This window comes from Myotis yumanensis, unplaced genomic scaffold (genome assembly GCF_028538775.1).
Source record: "Myotis yumanensis isolate MYYU_CA2020_CCGP unplaced genomic scaffold, mMyoYum1.0.hap1 SCAF_9, whole genome shotgun sequence".
Lineage (NCBI taxonomy): Eukaryota > Metazoa > Chordata > Mammalia > Chiroptera > Vespertilionidae > Myotis > Myotis yumanensis.
The window spans coordinates 66,704,055-66,722,998 of record NW_027223760.1 but is presented as its reverse complement, the minus strand read 5'-3'; the positions used below and the strand labels follow the sequence as shown (position 1 = coordinate 66,722,998).

At 45.6% G+C, this 18,944-nt stretch overlaps 1 protein-coding gene across 4 annotated transcripts in view; it reads right to left on the bottom strand.

Moving 5' to 3' along the window:
• Positions 1 to 8,344: 8,344 nt before the first annotated feature.
• ITPRID1 (ITPR interacting domain containing 1) overlaps positions 8,345 to 18,944 on the bottom strand; it is a 66,997-nt gene continuing 56,397 nt past the window's right edge. For all 4 annotated transcript variants that reach the window (XM_070424533.1, XM_070424534.1, XM_070424532.1 and 1 more), the window contains exons 13-17: positions 17,628 to 18,869; positions 13,650 to 13,777; positions 12,784 to 12,895; positions 12,154 to 12,319; positions 8,345 to 11,260 (exon numbers count right to left, since the gene is read on the bottom strand). In XM_070424533.1, coding sequence (XP_070280634.1) covers positions 11,169 to 11,260; positions 12,154 to 12,319; positions 12,784 to 12,895; positions 13,650 to 13,777; positions 17,628 to 18,869 — 1,740 coding nt within the window. In that variant the 3' untranslated portion in view covers positions 8,345 to 11,168. The remainder of the gene's footprint in view (positions 11,261 to 12,153; positions 12,320 to 12,783; positions 12,896 to 13,649; positions 13,778 to 17,627; positions 18,870 to 18,944) is intronic.

Here is an 18,944-nt window from a genome sequence, read left to right as displayed (position 1 = left end):
GGCCGACCAGCCGGGTCCTTTCATCCCTGGGACAGCCCTACATCGCAGGTTTTCTTTGCAAATATGGAAATTGAGACACCGAGAGGTTGAGTGGCTAGTCCTGAAGGCACACCAGCTCATTCTCACCCTCACATGGGTCTGAGTTTAAACTCAGAGCACTTTCACTCACTCACTGCGGCCTGGGAGAGGGGCATCTCGGAGAAGAAAGACAGAAGCAACCGCTGACATTTACCTGAGGTTTCCCAGGTGCTGGGCATTCTTTACCCTCGTGGGCTCATTTAATCCTCACACAGCCTGTGAGATTAGCAGCTGCCATCGTCCCCATTCCTCTGATGAGGAAGCCGGGGCACGGAGCTCATAAGCCTTCTGCCCAAGGTCTCCCCACTAGGAAATGGGAGGGCTAGCGTTGGGCCTGGGCGAGCGCATGCTGGAATGCATGCCCTTAACCACTTCGCAGTCCTGCTCACCAAAGAGGGCATTTCAGAGAGAAATCGCCAGCAAAGAACACAGCCCTCACCATAAGGGTCGGGCGTGGAGCCCAGGAACAATGTGCTCTTCCAAAGGAATGATCCCAAATGCTCCAATCTGAGGAATGCCCTCCAGGAAAGGCCAAAGGGTGTTTAAGCAAGGGTGGGGGTGCACCTTGCCCTCTGATGGAGAGAAAGGGTCGTGTTTGGGGCAAACTCACTGGAGGGAATGTCCTGTGCTGATGGGAGGCTCAGCAGCTCCTAGTCACTGGTCTGGGCCTTGAGAGCAAGGTGATGAGTCCGAGAGGTCAACAGACATCAGCCCAGACTGGAAGGGCTTGGGACACCTGAGGGCAGCCAAGAGGCCACCCACCAATGATGCCCCCCAACCTTCCTTTCCTTCCCGAGGATGCACACAGGGCAGGACCCGAGACACCTCTCAGGGGCTTCAGTGACCTCTAGTCCCTGGTACTGAATGATCAATGCCTTCTTTCCATTTGCCAGCCGCCCAAATAGCAGGGCTGGACCCTAATACACGCACCTGAGGTTGACTCGTGTGGTTAGAATTTCTGCAGGCCATGGTAACCCATAGGTAGGCAGGGGCTTCCCTGTTGGCTCCAGTTTGTCTTGGTCCTTAGTGGACCCTTAAAGAGAGACGGAGGCCGCCACAAGGTAATGCTCCTGCCTAGGACAGGACGGAGACCCGGGTGCTGAGGGCCAGTCCCCAGAATCAGCTCTGTGCCCAACTGCCTGCTCCTCTCTTCTCATCGACAGCTCGGCTGGCCAGTGGCTTAATAGTATCTTCATTTCCAAACACGAGTGGGAAATATACACCTTCTTCCTAAACTCTTCAATTCTTTTTAAATTAAACCTTTTCCGAGATAACTGTCGATTCACATGCAGTTGTAAGAAATGATAAAGAGCTCTCCTGTGCCCTTTAAGCAACGGTACCATCTTGCAAAACTATAGTACACTGTCTCAACCAGCATATTGATATTGATACAGTCAGATACAAAACAGCTACATCACCACAACATCCCTCATGTCGGCCTTGCATAGCCACCCTCACCCTCTCCCTCCCTGACCTCCCTTTCCCTGCCCCTCCCACTCCTTAACCCCTGGCAGCCACTAATCTGTTTCCCATTTCTATGTTTGTCCTTTCGAAATGTTATATAAAAGGAAGCATACAGAGGTATCCTTTTGGATTTGTTTTTTTCCCCCCACTCAGCATTATTCTTGGGGATTCACCCAATTTATCTCATGTGCTAACAACTTGTTTCTTTTTGTCGCTGAGTAGTATTCCACGGTCTGCACCGAAGTTCAACCACCTGCTTGCGCTAGGACACCTGATCGTCCCTAGTGTTTGGTGGCTACAAATAAAGCTGCTATGAAAATTCATGTACAGGCTCTTGTGTAAACATGAGCATTCATTTCCCGGGATAATTGCCCCAGAGTGCAATTGCTGGCTCTTAGGGCACTCGCATGTTTAACTGTGTAAGAAACTGCCAAACAGTTGCCCAGGGTGGCTCCTCGTTTCCTGTTCCCACCAGCTTTTTATGAAGGACCCAGCTTCTCTGCCTGTTTGCCAGCAGTCCCTGTTGTTACAGTTTTTGTAAGTCATTCTCATCGGTGTGAGGTGGTGTCTCGCTGCGGGGTTCATTTGCCTTCCCCTGTTGCCTGATGATGTTGAACGTGTTTTCGTATGCTCGTGTGCCATGTGTATGTTCCTTCGGTGAATGGTCTGTCTCTTCATGTCTTCCACACGTTTTCTTATTGGATTGCTTATTTTCACTGTTGAGTTTTCAAATTTCTTTAGACATCCTAGATACGAGTCCTTTATCAGAAATATATGTTTGCAAATGTTTTCTCCCAGTCTATAGCTTGAAGTTACAAACTCTTAGCGGAGCCTTTCAAAGAGTAAAAGTTTTAGATTTTTATCAGCCCCACTTAGCATTAAATTATTTTTAAGGCATATAAGGTTGAGATTCCTTCTGAGGCTCCTCAGAGAAGCTGAACTGTGTGAGGAATTTTAAAACGCTCTTTTGTCACTTAATTTCCCAAGTTCAAAGGGAGTTTTTCAAAGAGAGAAGAGTCTGAATTCCTTATTTCCCCTTTGAATAGACACGTGCACATCTCCCAAGTTCAGGCTGTTGTCGGGTGTTTTTTTTTCAGTGTCTTCTTCTTTGCGCACTTTGATTGATTGTGCCCAACCCTCCCCCCACCTTTCAGGCAGATGTAAACAGCAACTCGATGGCAGATGGTAATGTAAATCTATACCTCGGAGAGCTCTCAATAACAGCCACATATGTGCCACGTGGAAGTCAGAGACCCCTGGCCTCCGGTGCTCCCAGCGTAAGTGCAAGGAGCCATGTGTCCATGGCATGATTTGTGGGTCCACGAGCCCTCGGATGTGTGGCTGAATGAATGGCTCCTGGCTGCACTGAGGATGGATGCCTAATGGTAACTCGCTTTAAATGAATATGCTTTTATTTTAGTCTCAGATATTCCATCTTAATGAATAAGAGTGATCACAGTGATGTACATTTCCAGACCATTTATTTTAGTCAATAGCTGATAAAATGTGCACTTCAAATATCTGCCTTCTAAAATGAGTCTAAGGCAGTGTCTGTGTAGGTGGGTGATGGGGCTCCAGCTCCTTGGAGAGAGAGAGAGAGAGAGAGAGAGAGAGAGAGGAGAGAGAGAGAAGACACACAGTAAACGTTTGCAGGAGGTTCTATCCCAGAGATCTTGCTGGATCTCTTTGGTTGTCTCCTTAAGCCCTGAGAGAGAAGTAACTGTTTCAGATCAGTATCTTCTGGTGAATAAGTGTCTGCGTCTCTTGTTGGGAAGCTTTAACCACATTTTAGTTCTTCACAACAGAAGACTATCTGAGTTCATTAGTACCAAATTCTGATATCTATATTTTCATCCAATTGAAATAAAGCTATAGAACAAATTTAATATTTCAGAAATTAATTGTCAAATACTTAATAGGTACTTACTGAAATAAGGGGTAATATTATTAATTTACTTTAGGTTAGTGGAGATTGACATGCCATTATAGGAAATAATACAGAGAGATAGACCCCTTCTATATTATGCCCAGTTTCCCCCAATAGTGACAGTTTGTAAGATTATAGCACAACCAGATAGTGACATTGTTACAGTTACAGTTCACTTGTCTTATTCCAATCTCTCCCCGTGTGTGTGTGTGTGTGTGTGTGTGTGTGTGTAAGTTCTACACAATTTTATCCCCCGTGTAGCTTCATGTATCCACCACCACAGTCAAGATACTGATTACTTCCACCTCCATGAGGCTCCCCCATGTCTTTTTTAAATTATAATCACCCCCTCTTCTATTCCTCTTCTCTCTGCCCCATCTTAACCCCTGCTAACCACTAATCTGTCCTCTACTCCTATAGTGCTGTCATTTCCAGACTATTATATAAATGGAATTATATACCATGTAACTTTTCTATTGGCTTTTTTTCACTCAGCTTAATTCTCTGGAGATTCATCCAGGTTGTTGCATATATCAAGAGGTAATTCTTTTTTATTGCTGAGAAGTACTCTATGGTATGGTGGTCCTTGCATTGGTGGTCTCTGCGCTGGTGGTCTCTGCTTCATGCTTTTCGGTTCTCCTGCATTTGAACAGATCTGACCCATCATTTGCTCCCTCTCGAAAACCAAGCTGAGTTTATTCTTTCAGAGCTGGACATCTGGCTATTGTATAAAAGAGTGATCACCACTCAGCAGGACAGCAAGGGAGCCATGTGGCTACTAGTCGGTTACTAACCCAAAGCTTTGCTTGAATATTAATTCTACCATGGCTTCTCTGATGTTCAATTAAGACAGTGCACCACAGATGAGAAGCATGCTGACATGATGCTGTCCATGCAGCCCTAAGTCATCAAGGGCACCCTGTCCCCATGGCCTCTCACAGCACACGAGGATAAACAGGCCAGAGGAGAAGGAATCCACTGCTCTTTCCCATGCTTGCTTCCTTCCAGCTAAGCTGTTACAATTTTCCAAATCTGAGAGCTGCCTGGATTCTGAGAACTCTCCACCAGAGAGGTGGCACATAAAGGCACTGAGCCTAATCCCCACCGCATCACCAAAGCTTGTCAATGCGACTGCGAGTGCTCCTGTAAGTAGTTGGAGGAAACCACGAGGGGATTACCAGATGGTAATGGTGGCAGCCTCCACACACTGTTTATGGGGGTTTCTAAACACAGAGGAAGCAAGCACATCTATTTCCCCATAGGGCACATGGAACTTTCAGGTATGTGCAATGCAGTTTAAAGCTTTCGCTGCTCAGAGGTAGTTAAATGAGGGGTTATCATGTTTGAATTGTGCTACAAAATATTAATAAGTTCATTAACTCTCTATGAGCACAAGGAAAAGTGTTGACTAGGTTTTTATGGTGTGGAAAAAAATCTTCTTTAACTTTCAGGACTTTTCCTATTTGGTTTCAACTACATGAAAAATGACACACAATTCAGGAATATGTGAAAGCAAATTTCAAACCCAGCATGTATATAAAATAGCGGCTATAACTTCTGTCCTTGGTTTCAAGGAAATTACACTCCGCAGATGACTGCCCTCATAAAGCCGGTGGGAAACTCCTGCCCAGGTTCTGGCCAGGGCCACTGCAGAGCTCTGGCCTCTCCTCCGGTCTGTCCAGCACACGCTGGCCCAACAGGGAAGCTCTAGAATTCCTACCCAGGAGCAGCTCCGGTGACCTCTGGTCGGAAGGAGAGGTGAGAGGATCAGCCTGTAAGCTGCATTTGCAAAGCAAGTGCACGGTTATTGCAAGATTGCACGCTCATTTGGGTTTGCATTTGGGGGGCACACTGTTGGGAGAATAAGTCAGCGAGCCTTTATGTCCGTCGGTGTTTCCACAAAGACTTTTCTTAAATTCCCATCACAATCCAAAAACCTGAATTGATAGCAATTGCCCTTGAGGTCAATTTCAAGCATCTACCTACACCTTCAATCAAAACTCACTTGATCTAATCTCATCTTACCTCTTCTACCTGCCTACATAATTTCCTCCCTGTACCCTACACACATTCTTGTCTCAAGTGTATACTATACTAAGAAAGAAAGCACACGATTTGAAAGCATAGAGAATTGGGCTTAGATGCTATCATATCTAGTTACACTCTGGGAGACCACAGACGATTTAATCTCTGAGACCCCATTTTCCCACCTGTAACAGGAAGATAGTAATATCTGTCTTACAAAGTTGTGATGAGTTTTAAGAGAGATAATAGCATAAAGGTATGTGACACAGTGCCTGGTTTATAGTAGACACCTACTCACCCTCTTCCCTTTTCCTTTGCCTCATATACCCACCCCTCAAATTCCTGTTAATGATAAAATCAAGCTTAGTTTTGTCAAATAGGAACTTCCTGGATCAACTTAGACAAAAATCTATATTTGGTGACTCAGTAGAACTTTGAAAATCATGCGTGAGAACATCTAGTGAGAGGCGATAGCTCCATGAACCTTCAATATGTACTCATTACATCCACAGATGGGGAGCAACTTCTGCTACCAGTTAGGATGCAGAGAACTTCAAGATCCCAATGATGAGAACAAGCAAGAGAAGCCACAAAAACCACAGGGCTTGGGCCTGAAGTTCTAGTTACCTATAGTCTTTCTTAAAGGGCAGCACGGTTTCTCTAGAATCCAAGCTCTAATGGTCAATAGTTACCAGTTAGAGAAATGAAAGGCAAAACAGAGGTCACAGTCAAATGTACAGAATCATAAAGGAAAGAACCTGGGAGAAAATTGGGCCAGAGCAGGAGCAGGTATTAATTGATAAACAGGCTCTTGAAGGATCATTACAGCCCCCAATGGGTCTGGCTCAACTTTATGGAGAAGTGGGCATGTGGTGTATGAATGTTTAGAACTGACTGAAAGACAAGGTGTCAAATCACTCATACTTCAAGGTCAACTGGCTCCTGACAGAAATACCTGGGTCAACGGGAGTAATAGCTTGGGACCTGTCACAGGAGGGAGGATGGCTAAAGGAGTCAGGCATTCCAAGGCTGAGCACAGTCCCTGGCTGAGCAAACTTCCTCTGTGAGATAAACTGACAAACTCTGAAGGATGGGGGCCAGAGAAGAGAAGGGGCATTTTGTACTCTTTTATTTTAAAATTGTATTTGGTAATCAAACTGTCTGTAGGCAGCAATTCAGCCCTGGGGAAAGTGCCCATTGAAAAATGTGTTGAATAGCGGACCTCAAATCTCATTATATGAGTAATGGTCTAACAAAGCCTGTCTATTCTTTGCTGCCCACTTGAGATTGCTCAGTGAAAATAACCCCTTAGACAAGAAGTGGAGTCTAATGCAAATGCTGTTTTTCTACAGATGCCTTATTGTTCCTTTTCCAAATATAGCACTGAAGACTGTAGTTGGTTTGTGATGTAGGAAAACCATTGGCTGCTGTGAGTCAGGAAATTGGTATAGAGTTGATAGACAAATATGTGACATGTGCTTTACTTTGATAGTGCTATTTGGAATGAAAAGCAGGTTTTGATGCTAAATTAGGATAATACCATTTCTATAAGGACCAATTATATAAGAGTAGTCTACATTTTTCATTATTAATAGATTGTTCTCTTGTGACCAGTGATGTACGGCTTGTTTAAGGTACTAAAGGTTAATAGGGGTTCGGATATTTTGGCTAGTGTCTTTTTCTGGGACAATTCATGAGGAGTTTTCTGCTAAATATAAAGTGACCTTGCTTTTTGTTTATGATGAAAAGAAGAGGAGAGAAAGAGAATAAAATAAATCTATTACGGTTTGAGTGCTGCCCATATTACTATAGTAGGTCTCGCTGCATCCTTTCGTGCCTGGAGTCAACCACACACAAGGCATTCTTATAGGATGTTAATGTGCACCACATCCTGTCACTGTCCAACTTCAAACCCTTCAATGGCTTCTCACTACATTCAAAATAAAATCCAACTCCCAGCCATGGCTAGAGCCCCTATCGGGCCTGGTCCCTACTTCTTCCTTCCTCCGCTGGCTCCACCCTCACCTTCTTTCTGGGCAAATTCAGTCCCAGCAAATACAGGTGATGGACTTGCCCTTTCCTCTCAGGAGACACTCTGACTCAGGTGTTTGCTTGCTTGCCTTATTTGTTTTCATCACTTTGCTGAGATATAATTTACATACACTGTAATGAAAGTGAACAACGTAATGGTTTTTAGTGTATGTTCAGTTTTGTGTAGTCATCACCATAATCTAATTTCCGGATATTTTCATCACCCCCAAAAGAAATCTTGTACCCTCATTAGCAGTCACGTCCATTCCCCTGCTTCATTGTCTAGCCCTAGACAAACGCCAGTCTATGTTCTGTCTCTACAAATTTGATTATTCTGGACATTTTATATCAACGAGACCATAAAATACATGGTCTTTGGTGGCTGGCTTCCCTGCAACCAAGAGACGACTCCTCTAACTTAAAAGGAGGTGAATTCTGAAGCAAAAGTGAGAACACTATTGCTTAGGTTGCATTAACTTTATTAAAGACTTGCCATGTTGTCCTAATAATTTTTTTCTCAATGTCTCCACTGCCTTGTGAAACTGATGATCCCAAACTCAAAAACCTTGCTATTGATGGGGAGTTTCTGAAAGGTATAAACAAAGAAGTAACATGAAGAGATTCTTAGCTATGTGTGTTTTCCTCCCCAAACTAAAAATTCCTTGATGGATTAGACTATGTCTTATTTATGTATACCCAATGTTTATTAGTGTTGATATGTTCATGAATGAGTGAATTAATTCTCTTGTCCATTCACTCATCAAATTCTTCTATGTTTTAGGCCTGGGGATAAAATATGGAAAGATGATGACAGACAAGTCTCTTCCCCATAAAGTTTACATTCTAGGAAGGGATACAGCCACTGAACAAGTAAACAAATAAAGCAATAAAAATCCACGTAATAAATGCTATGAAGAAAACAAAGCCGGATAAGTGGGCAGAAAATAAATAGAAATGTATACAGGAAGAAGCCCCATTTCGCATAGTGTTGTTAAGGGAAGCTTTTCTGAAGGAGTGGCATTTGAACAGAGATCCGAATGAGAAGATCCCAGTCCTCTGAATATTTGGGGAAAGAGGAACAGCAAATGCAAAGAAGAGACAGCACCCAAAATGCTCCTGAAGTAAAAATGCCCTAAGGTGACCAGGAATTAGCAAGAAGATCCAAGAAATTGAATCACAGTAAGAGGGAGACAGAGAGGGAGAGAGTAGTATGATAGGAGGTCACAGAGGGATGCAGGGTGGGGTTGTGTAGAGCTTTGTAGATCTTGGTAGAGAGTCGGGATTTAATTATAAATGTACTGAAAAGTCACTGGAGATTCTTATGTGGGAGAGCAAAGTATCTGATTTATGTTTTTAAAAGACCACTCAGAATTATGATGACACTCCATTCTGAGCATAGATGTCTTTGTTAGGTGAGGTGGGTTGAGTGCTGTGCCACACAGCATGGGAAAGTACTCCATTCAGCCCCATCTCTGGGATGCCATTCTGACCTAAAAGGTCTCAATAAATCTCTTTGAAGGGAAAAGTTCCTTTGAGAGACAATTCCTGTTGGATGATGTCCCGTGCTGTTGGCACGAGTTTATAAAACACCTTTCCTTCAAACCATCTCCAACCTGGTAATCCAGGAGGATTCAAGTACTGCATCTTCATTGCTGTCATCATAAACAGTTGCATCTGGTTGCTGGGGAGCCAGACACGTGAGTCTGTGTTCCATTCCAATGGCAACTGGAACATCAGTTTCTATTATGTCCTGACAGACAAATGATTAATTAGCACAATCAGCATCTCTCCTTGAAAATGGCCATGGATCAGTGTGTTCCCCTCCATCATGTAATTGAATCAGGGCCCACACACCTGTTTCCACTTTCTTTAAACAAACACCTGCCCAATAACCAACACAAAGCGATATTAAATCCCAACCTGCCCTGTGCATAAGCACATCTTTCAACTTGACCTAATCGATGCTGAAAGCTAGGAAAGCACAGGCCTCAGAGAGGACGACTGCCTGATCCTCACATGTAATCCAAGCGTCTGCAGCCCTGGCCCCACTCGGGCACGTGGCAGAGCTGTGGCGGTGCTGCAATCAGGCCAGCCCAGGCTCAGTACGTGGCAGAGCTGTGGCGGTGCTGCAATCAGGCCAGCCCAGGCTCAGGCCCGGTTTTCCAGTTGTGTGACACTGAGCAAGCCACGTAGTCCCTGCAAGTCTCTGATTCCTCATCTTTAAAATGGGGATGATGATTTTACCATGTTTGTTGTTCTTCTCTATGACTTACATTTAGCATCATTTACGATAATGCGAATATTAACATCGCTTTAGGTTGGCAAATTTCAGTTCTGATTAAGATAGAGTAAGTGCTGCCAAACCGGTTTGGCTCAGTGGATAGAGCGTCGGCGTGAGGACTGAAGGGTCCCAGGTTCGATTCCGGGCAAGGGCATGTACCTTGGTTGTGGGCACATCCCCAGTGGGAGGTGTGCAGGAGGCAGCTGGTTGATGTTTCTCTCTCATCGATGTTTCTAACTCTCTATCCCTCTCCCTTCCTCTCTGTAAAAAATCAATAAAATATATATATAAAAAGATAGAGTAAGTGCTCCTCCCTTTCTTTCCCACTGATTATAATGAAAAGTCCTACTCAGTATATGCAGAGCAACTACCTGAAGACTCTTAGAAGTATGTAATAGCAAGTCAACTGGGGAAGAGAATAAAAAACTCAAAGAACCAGCTCCTGGAGATGAGTTTCTTTCCTCCCCTATTTTCTGGCTTAGATTCTAGGGCAGCCCGAATCTTGAAGCTATGAAACAGAAAAAGATAAACTCAAGAAAAATCTTCTCTCTTGGGCTAGAGCAGTGGTCGGCAAACTGCGGCCCCTTGAGTGTGGCTCTTCCACAAAATACCACGTGCGGGCGCGCACGTACAGTGCGATTGAAACTTCGTGGCCACATTCAAGGGGCCAAAGAGCCGCAGTTTGCCAACCACTGGGCTAGAGGATTGAGGAAGGAGCTGATGGGGAAAGAGATCTCTCCCCTCTAAGCCCTACGATCAGCATGCCCAAGGAAGTGACATCCCCCTGGCACTGGCAATGGCAGCAGCCTTGAAGGTGGCGTCGGGTGTAGCAAGTCCAGCAGTGGTGAATTGGCAGGCTCTTGTTTTGCTGCTTTTCCCTGAGGTAGACCCAGTTTCAGGAAGTTCATTATCGTGCATGGATGCTAAAACCAGGGTTCTGTAGGCAGAGCCAGGAAAAGGAACCCGTAGGAGTCAGAGAAGGTGGGGGGATTCACAGAGAGGAGCTAGCATGAGAAAGGGATCCTTTCAATCTGTATGTAAAGGATTGGACCCATCATGACCTATGATGCATAGGACTTCATCATAAGCAACATACCGGGGCGTTGAGAACTGAACAGGATAGACCACCACCCAGCAAAGACGGAGAAAGCTTGTTCTGAAGAGATAGGCACCCCAAAACTCTTCCAGCCCCAACCCTTTGCCCAGCTCCAGAGCTGCTCTCATGTTTTTAGGTCATTTGTTACAGAAGCACCCCACTTCTCAGAACGGAAATCTGGGCTGCCATCATAGAACATCACCATCCGGGCGGCTCAGACAACAGAGGTTCACTTGTTCAGAGTTCTAGAGGCCAGAAGTCCAAGATCAAGGTACCAGCAGGGCTGGTTTCTGCTGAGGACTCTCTTCCTGGCTTGTAGACGGCTGCCTTTCCTCTGGGTCTTCGCATGGCCTTTCCCCTGTGCAAATGGGAAGAGAGGGGTCGCTGGTGTGCCTCCTTCTTTGTATAAAGACACCTGTCTTGTTGGATTAGGGTCCCACCTTTGTGACCACATTTAATCTTAATTATCTCCTTAAATACCCTAGCTCCCAATGCCATTACGGTACATAGGGGCTAGGGCTTCAGGATATGAATTTGGGGGGCGGGTGGCAGTAGACACAATTAAGTCCCTAACATGTGTCTTTATAAAGAGAATGTTATATGACGTAGTGGACTGTGACTTTTCATAGACAGATGTAGATGTGTCTCACTTTGAGCATAATGAAAAGAAATCCCAGGACATAACATTGTTTTATACAAAGCAAAGCAGTTCTCTATATTTCAATAAAGATGTTGATTAAATGCCATAGGATCTTAACTCTTATTATCCAAGGAGCCTATGGTGAAATTGGTTTCATTATATGACATTTTGCTTAAAGTCCCAGAACCTATTGATGATGTTAAGTGAGGACTTACTGTATACATGTTGGCCAGCACAGACTACCTGTGCCAGGCACATAGTAGGTGTTCACTTATTCTGTATTGAATAGAAATTAAAAGATTCTGAGTTCCTCCTGGGTTTAGCCATCGAGTAAAATATTTAAAAATAAAAATAAAACAGCCCATGAAAGGCTGACAGACACTTCTCCTCAGGGAAAGCTGAGAGAGGCTTGCTCTGGCTAGAATGTGCTCTTACATTTTGCAGGAAGGCCATCAAACACACTCTGATCTAGAGGGAGATACTGGTGTCCTTCTCTCCAGCAGGACAGTTTGACCAAGGGGCTGGACCTAACTCTTCCCGGGCTGGAGGAGATATCCCAGGGTGGCTCTCCTAGGTGGGGTGGGAGAGGAAGGCAGCCAGATGGGTCCTACCTGAGCAGGGAGCCTGCTGGCCATCGTCCGGAGGAAAGGCAGCCCCAGGGGCCATGGCTGGGTGGATGTGGGTGTGTGAAATCTGGCCATTCTTTTCTTCTGTCCAGTCATAAAGGTGCGGGTTTGTATCGTATGCAGGTGGTTCTCCTGTGAGAATATCAAGCTGCTAAAAGAAAAACAGAGACAGAAAGAGTGGACAATGTACCTTATTTACACCAAACACCTAACTTAGACTGTGGGAAGGCATTTGTGGGAGGTGAATTCTCTAGTGTGGGCTTGGCCAGCAGCAGATTCTGGCAGTGACTCAGCCCTTGTTCGGTCCAAAGCTGCGTTTCTTGTTCTCACTTGGAAAATGGGCTGATAATACTTATCTGGAATTTACAGGGCAGAGAGAAAGGCTGGCACGGGAGTCAGGGGCCACAAGTTCTCATCCTGAGTCACCCTCAGCCAGCCACGTGGCCTTGAGCAGAGCAATGTACTTCTCTGGATGTCAATGTCTTTATATTGAAAATGAAGGTGCTGGCACATAAGCCTAGAGTCAGAAATGACTGCACAATCAGGTTTCTCACCAAACACACCCTTCTACAGGGGGCAGGATACAGTCCAGCCCCACACCCCCTCATGCCGTACCAACAGGATCCCTTGTCTGATTTGCTGAGCCCGGTCTCCTAACTGCAGCTCCAGCTCCTCCACCTGCTGCCGCAGGGCCTTGCATAAAGTCTGCAGTTGCTCGGCCTCCTTCCTGCAGGCACATAATAGAAAACCAAATTCCACAGCCACCCCCATCCAAGGGCCGTCTCCCACTGCTCCTCCCAAAATGTAGGTCATGCCTTTGCTATTTCTTACAGGAGAATGTCACCTTCTTCATTTGTATCAGTTGCAGACACGGGCACATTCCTAGGGCAGGTTTTCTTTTTTCTTTTTAAACAACTCTACTACAGGATAATTTACATGCCATGAAGTTTACCTATGTTAAGAGTACAATTCAATGATTTGTAGGGAATTTGCTAAGCTGTGTAACTGGCAACATCCAGGTTTGGGACACTTGCATCTTCCAATAAGAACCGTCATGACCTTGTACCGCTAATCCCTAGTCCCTCAGCTTCAGGCAACTACTCATCTACTTTTGGATCACATACTTTTAATCTATGTGAAAATAATGCAGATTTTCAAAACCCCCAAAACTCTGACATCTGCATTTACACGAGTCCCACTGGCATTGATTAAAGATGTCCTACTAGCTAGCCCCCTCTTCCCAGCTGCTGCCCGCATTCTGACCTCAGAGAACCGTGGCCATCAAGGGTAAGCGTTGCTATCTGGCAAATGGCTCTCACAGACTCGCACTTAGAAAAGGAGAAGAAAAACATGAGAGCCAGGAGAAGCTGGCCAGTTTCTCAGTAGCCCTGCTCCGAGGCACTCATCTGTCCTGCCCTGATCACCTTTCTGCTTCAGGTGTGGGGTTGGTACTTACTCTTATGGCTCCCTCAGATAATTACCTCTCCTCTTCGGACATGTCCCTGGAAAAGAGGGCCTGCTGCCCTGTGAGGTGCTTTTCCATTTCCTCCAAGTGCTCCTGGAAACACTGGCAGAGCGTCGTCATTGCTTCCATCTCCAGGGCTGTGTACTGAGAACCAGCAGAGAGAACTCAGGAGGGAGTCCTGATTCACCGCAGGAGTGTGCCAGGGTGGGGCCCGCCTTCCCATCGGGTTCACCGCTTTGCCCCACTGCTAATGTGCGGGGGAAAAGAGGGAAAGGCCGGCCTTGGGCTTCTCCCAGCAGATGGAGGCAGTACTTGGCTGGGACAGGAGGGTAGAAGTTGTTGGATGGCCCTGGAGACATTCTGTCCTGAAGATGGGAAGACAGTCTGGAGGACTAGCTGATACCGGGATGGGAGAGTGTAGAGCAGGGGTGGGGAACCTTTTGTCTGCCAAGGGCCATTTGGATATTTATAACATCATTCGCGGGCCATACAAAATTATCAACTTAAAAATTAGCCTGCTTCATTTGGTCAAACATTTAATGAACTCACCCCTAACGCCTTGGCAGGGCCAGACAAAATGATTTCTTGGGCCTTATATGGCCCATGGGCTGGACGTTCCCCACCCATGTGGTAGATGGAGGAGAGGAGGGCAGAGGGCTAGAGTACAGGCTTGCATTTAGAAAAGTGGAGTCTTTCTCATTTCACTTTGTTGCTGAGTGCTGCCTCACTCTGAGTCTCTGTAACATTGAACACATCTGTTCAGATGGTTATGTTTAATTAGAGAGTCTTCTAAGAAAATTTTTCTTAGTCTTAGCTTGGCTTCACCACAGTCCCTGGTGATTGAAATCGGAGGACCATCTCCAGGCAGCTAAGAAGGCCATCCACAACGAGGCAGGCACAGGTGGGCATCCCATCTCCCCACGAAGTGGAATCTAGGATTGGACTGTCCCCCCAATCCTGCTCCCCATCACTCCTGATGGGAATCATCCTTTACATCTTCCTTTCTCTGCATGTCTGTGCTTCTGCCTTGGTGTCCTTACTTAATTATCTTCTTAGAGCCACCAAGCCCAGTCCATTTGTCAGAGACTCTGCTGATGTGCTGAGTTCTTACCGGCTATCTCTTGTTTTCCAGCCCAGGTTGGACCATTCTTTGAATGGGTCCATAATCTAAAACCTCAGCATCCCTACCCATCTGACTTTGAGTGATGCACATGCTGGTTGGAGCCTAATGCTCTCTCCACCAGGCCATGGGTTTGGACCCCCTTCCTGATGGGCATGGCAGAGGCTGCTAGTTGCCTACTCACTATCTTTCTCCCTTTTATTCTTACTAGCAAATTCCAATAGCTTAGAGTCAGCAATGTGTCTAAGTAAGAAACTCCGTTTCTCAGCATTCCTGGCATGTAGATAGCAATGAGGTGGAAGTGGAGAGCATGGAGATGGGATTCTGGGAAGCTCTTTAAAGAAGCTGATTTCTCAGGCAGGTGTCTTTTAACCTTTTCTTCTTACTTCCATGGAAACCTGCCTTTACAGCTCTACTACTTTCTCCCAGATCTGCTTCTAAGAAGTCCCAGATTCTTACCTTCTCCTCAAAATCACATGGCCAACATCCTGGCAGCCTGATGGCTATTTTTTTTTCTTATCAGAATTGTCATAATGAAAATATTTTCCTAAGAGTGATATTTTTATTTTGAAAACTCTCCATCATTTTGCTTGGAGAGTTGGGTTTTCATTCTTTTTTTTATCTTCTAAATTTTATGCCGAATAACCTATTTTGTGTAGCAAACTCCCTAGTTACTTTTGCTTCAGTGTGAGTGCATTGGAATCAGTGAGAGGAGTGTTTGAAGCATCACTGGTGTTGGCAAGTGTTGAAAGGTGACTACAATTGTGGCTCTTCAAATCAGAAAAGGTCTTAGAGATCATGAAGGACTTCAGAGATCAAGTATCTTGACAGAATGGCTAACGTGTCCAAGGTCAAAAAACGACAGTCAGATTTCAAAGCCAAGCCTCCCGGCTCATTTCTGTTCTGAGTCACAGCAGGGACTACAGTGTGGCTGGCCACATGGAGAAGTTATTTGTCCCTTGAGAGTGAGCTGATGAGTAGTACCACTAGATTCCTATAACGTGACCACATTCTATGGACAGGGAGGCCAGGGACATGGAAATATGGCACTCAAGTAGGTTGAACATTGTAATCATTGACTTTTAGATTTCATCTAGTTTTTTGAGTTTTTGTGATTGGAAGGTATGGGGGCTGGGATAGATGGCCTATGGCTCCCTGTGTAGGGAATGACATGGAAAATTCTGAAACACTGCCATCTTCTGGTCATTTGGAAACACTAAATATACATTTTAGCTCTAGAACAAGTACTGAAGTAGTTGCAGAAAAAAGGAAACCTTAAACAAAAAATAAAATAAAATAAAAAGGGGGAGGGATTGTTTTGAACTCTTTTTTGCAATATGAGATCTGGGTATATGTAATACAACATCACCCAACAGCAATGAACTTTTGAAATGGCTCATATTACCTTTTAAATGGTATATGCTTTTCTCTTTCTTTAAATCTAAGTCATGAACATTAAAAAAGAATTTTCTAATATCCAAAAATCTAATTTCTGATACATCTTATTTCCTTTTCTGAAAAATCTTCAAAAAATTAACAAATCATTGTGAAGAATTCACTTCTATATAATAATTTAATTATGTCGGTAAACCATTGTCTTAGGTAACGCACAAGACCACACAAATGGCATTCACCAGCCTAGTGTTTCCCTGCACTATTACATTCTTCTATGTAAAGGGAGGTGTTCTTCTGAGCCTTTAACCTGCAATGCTCTTAATTTCCACACCTGTTTGGAACTCCCATTGTCATGTAAGAGATGGTATCTGTCACTGCCTATAATTTTCACTTGGTTCAAGACCTATGTTCTAGATAGCTTCTTCATTGATCATTAATTTTTCTTCCCCTAGGTAGCATCTAACATCTAACTTAGAGCCATTTTTCTCCAGGATATTTTTCAGGCTTTACACACCCAGGCTCGCTCACTGTAGATGTTTTGTCTCTTTGTTCTTGAGTTTGTTCCTTAGTTTATTTAAGTAGCCTCTTCTTATGGGTGAATGAAATACATTAGTTTCACTTGCTTTTCTCTCTCTGTGTGTGAGTGTATGTACACCTGTACAGGAGTACAGATATGCACAGGTATGTGTGTTTTGATTGTTTCCTTTGAGTGTGTGTTTGTGGTTCCTTGGATTTAAATTAAGAGAAATAAATGCATTGTCTCTAGTAAGACCCATGTAGTATGCATTTCAGCAGGTGTATAATGCCAAATCAATTTGATATGAAAGTACCATTTTTTTGTATAATTGCAAATTCTAAGAGGAGAGAAGGCTGAGTCAATGTGAGATGAGGTGCCAGAAGACATGGGATAGTGACAGGCACACTCATCCGAACTCCCATTCATTTAAAAGCTATACGCAAGTCTGACAATGGGCCACAAACCCCTGTATTTTCCGCAGAAGTGTGATATGTCATAGACTCCAATCAGGAGGAACGTCTATTTCCAGTGGCCAGATCTCTCCACACAGTTGGGGCAACTCCGAATAGGCTCAGAGAGACTGAAGGGCTCGTGCAAGATTATACAGCTACGCGGATGTAAGACAGAGAACTGGTTCCTTAGACTGAACGGAAGATGGCGTTCAGATGCACTCGTACTTATAACCTTACACGCAAATTCATGCAGGGTACCACAGCCCTCTGTAAAATGGGAATTAATAAGAAAGGTGGCCTTCTGTACTTCACAAGGTAATTCGAAGTATGACATAAGGAGAGATTTGTGAGAAGATACCATAAATCATACAACACTCTGCAAATACTACTCCTGGTCCGCAACAAGAAGGTGTGCCCTGAGCCTGCATTCAGAAAGGGAGGCCAGACGGCATCCCTGAGGGGTGTGTGTGGCCTCGTCTGCCTCCCCGACCTGCAGGGGTGAATACTTACAGAGCACAGCTCCCGCACCGCAGTCTTCATGAACTGGGCTTCTGGGTGACCGTGCCAGCGCGGGCCACGCCCACAGGCCGAGTGGCAATGGGGATGGTGATGACAGCAGTCACAGCAGGGGGAAGGTGCAGCATGGCAGATGTCCTCTGGGCAGGGACTAGGGAAGCCCGTATCTAGAGAGACAGATTTGGTGAGGGGCCGGGCCTCGTTTCCTGGAGCTGAACAGCGATGCCAGGACCTGGGCTCACACAAATAAGTCTGAACAGAGACGTCACTGAGCTCCCTGGCTTCGGCCCCCAGGACAGGTTCTGCTGTGCTAACAGGGTCACACACAGTGCATTCTAAAGCTGTTCTTCTAGAATCAGTCCCGAAGGCCACAGCATTCTGAGCAGCTGACACCAGGTTGCAGGACATCTGGGTTGTCACAGACTCGGAGCTGACAGCGCTTGAGTCAGCATTTGAAGGAAGGGTTCCCATCTCAGATTCTGTCCTGGGTGGTATGTGACCCCAAGCTCTACACCTTGGCTTCATTTGGGGAGAGGTACCTCCAGGCAGTTTATCGGGGTGGGGAACGGACTTCTCAGATGTTTGAATAAGGTCAACTGTATGGGGCGTGGCCTCGCCGGGCTTGGGGACTTGCTGAGTCAGGAAGGTGCTGTTGATGTCAGGACAGAGTTGACAGCTTTCTGCTTCTCTTGGGGCCTCAGAGTCAACATGAAGGAACTTGTCTTGAGGGTGACCCACTCCAGGTGACCTCTGAGGCTCACAGTGGAGGCTCTGCACACACAGGCCCCCAGCTCCCTCCAGCCTCAGGAACCCATCCTTCCCTTCTGTGAGGTGGGTCACCATAAACTCCAGAGGATGGTCACGTCTGGGGGCCATCCTGCCGACACTGGCCTCATGTTGGGTGTGGGGCACGGGTGGGGGCTGCCTCTGATGGCTGTCTTTCCTGGGGTGTTCTCCCCCAGTGCTGGCCACGTCCAGGGCCATATCTGAGGCCAACCGTTCCTGTGGTCCCCCCGTGGCCTCAAGCTGAGACTCTTTCTCCACCACAGCTGTTGGAGACTTGTCCTCTAAGACACTCCAGTCTTGACCAGAAGAAGCTGTGCTCACCACACTCTTGGAGTCAGACTCGCCTGCCTCTGGCTGGCAGTCCTGGAGTGCCCCTGAGTGCTGGCCCTGACCCCTGGGCTTTCTACTTCCGTTCTCAGCAGGACTTGGGCCTCCAGACAAGGAGGGCATCTGTGGAAGAAACCAGGATAAAGGGAAAGGGGTCAGGAAGCGAGGAGGCGCCAGGTATAAGAAGTGCTTTCTTTT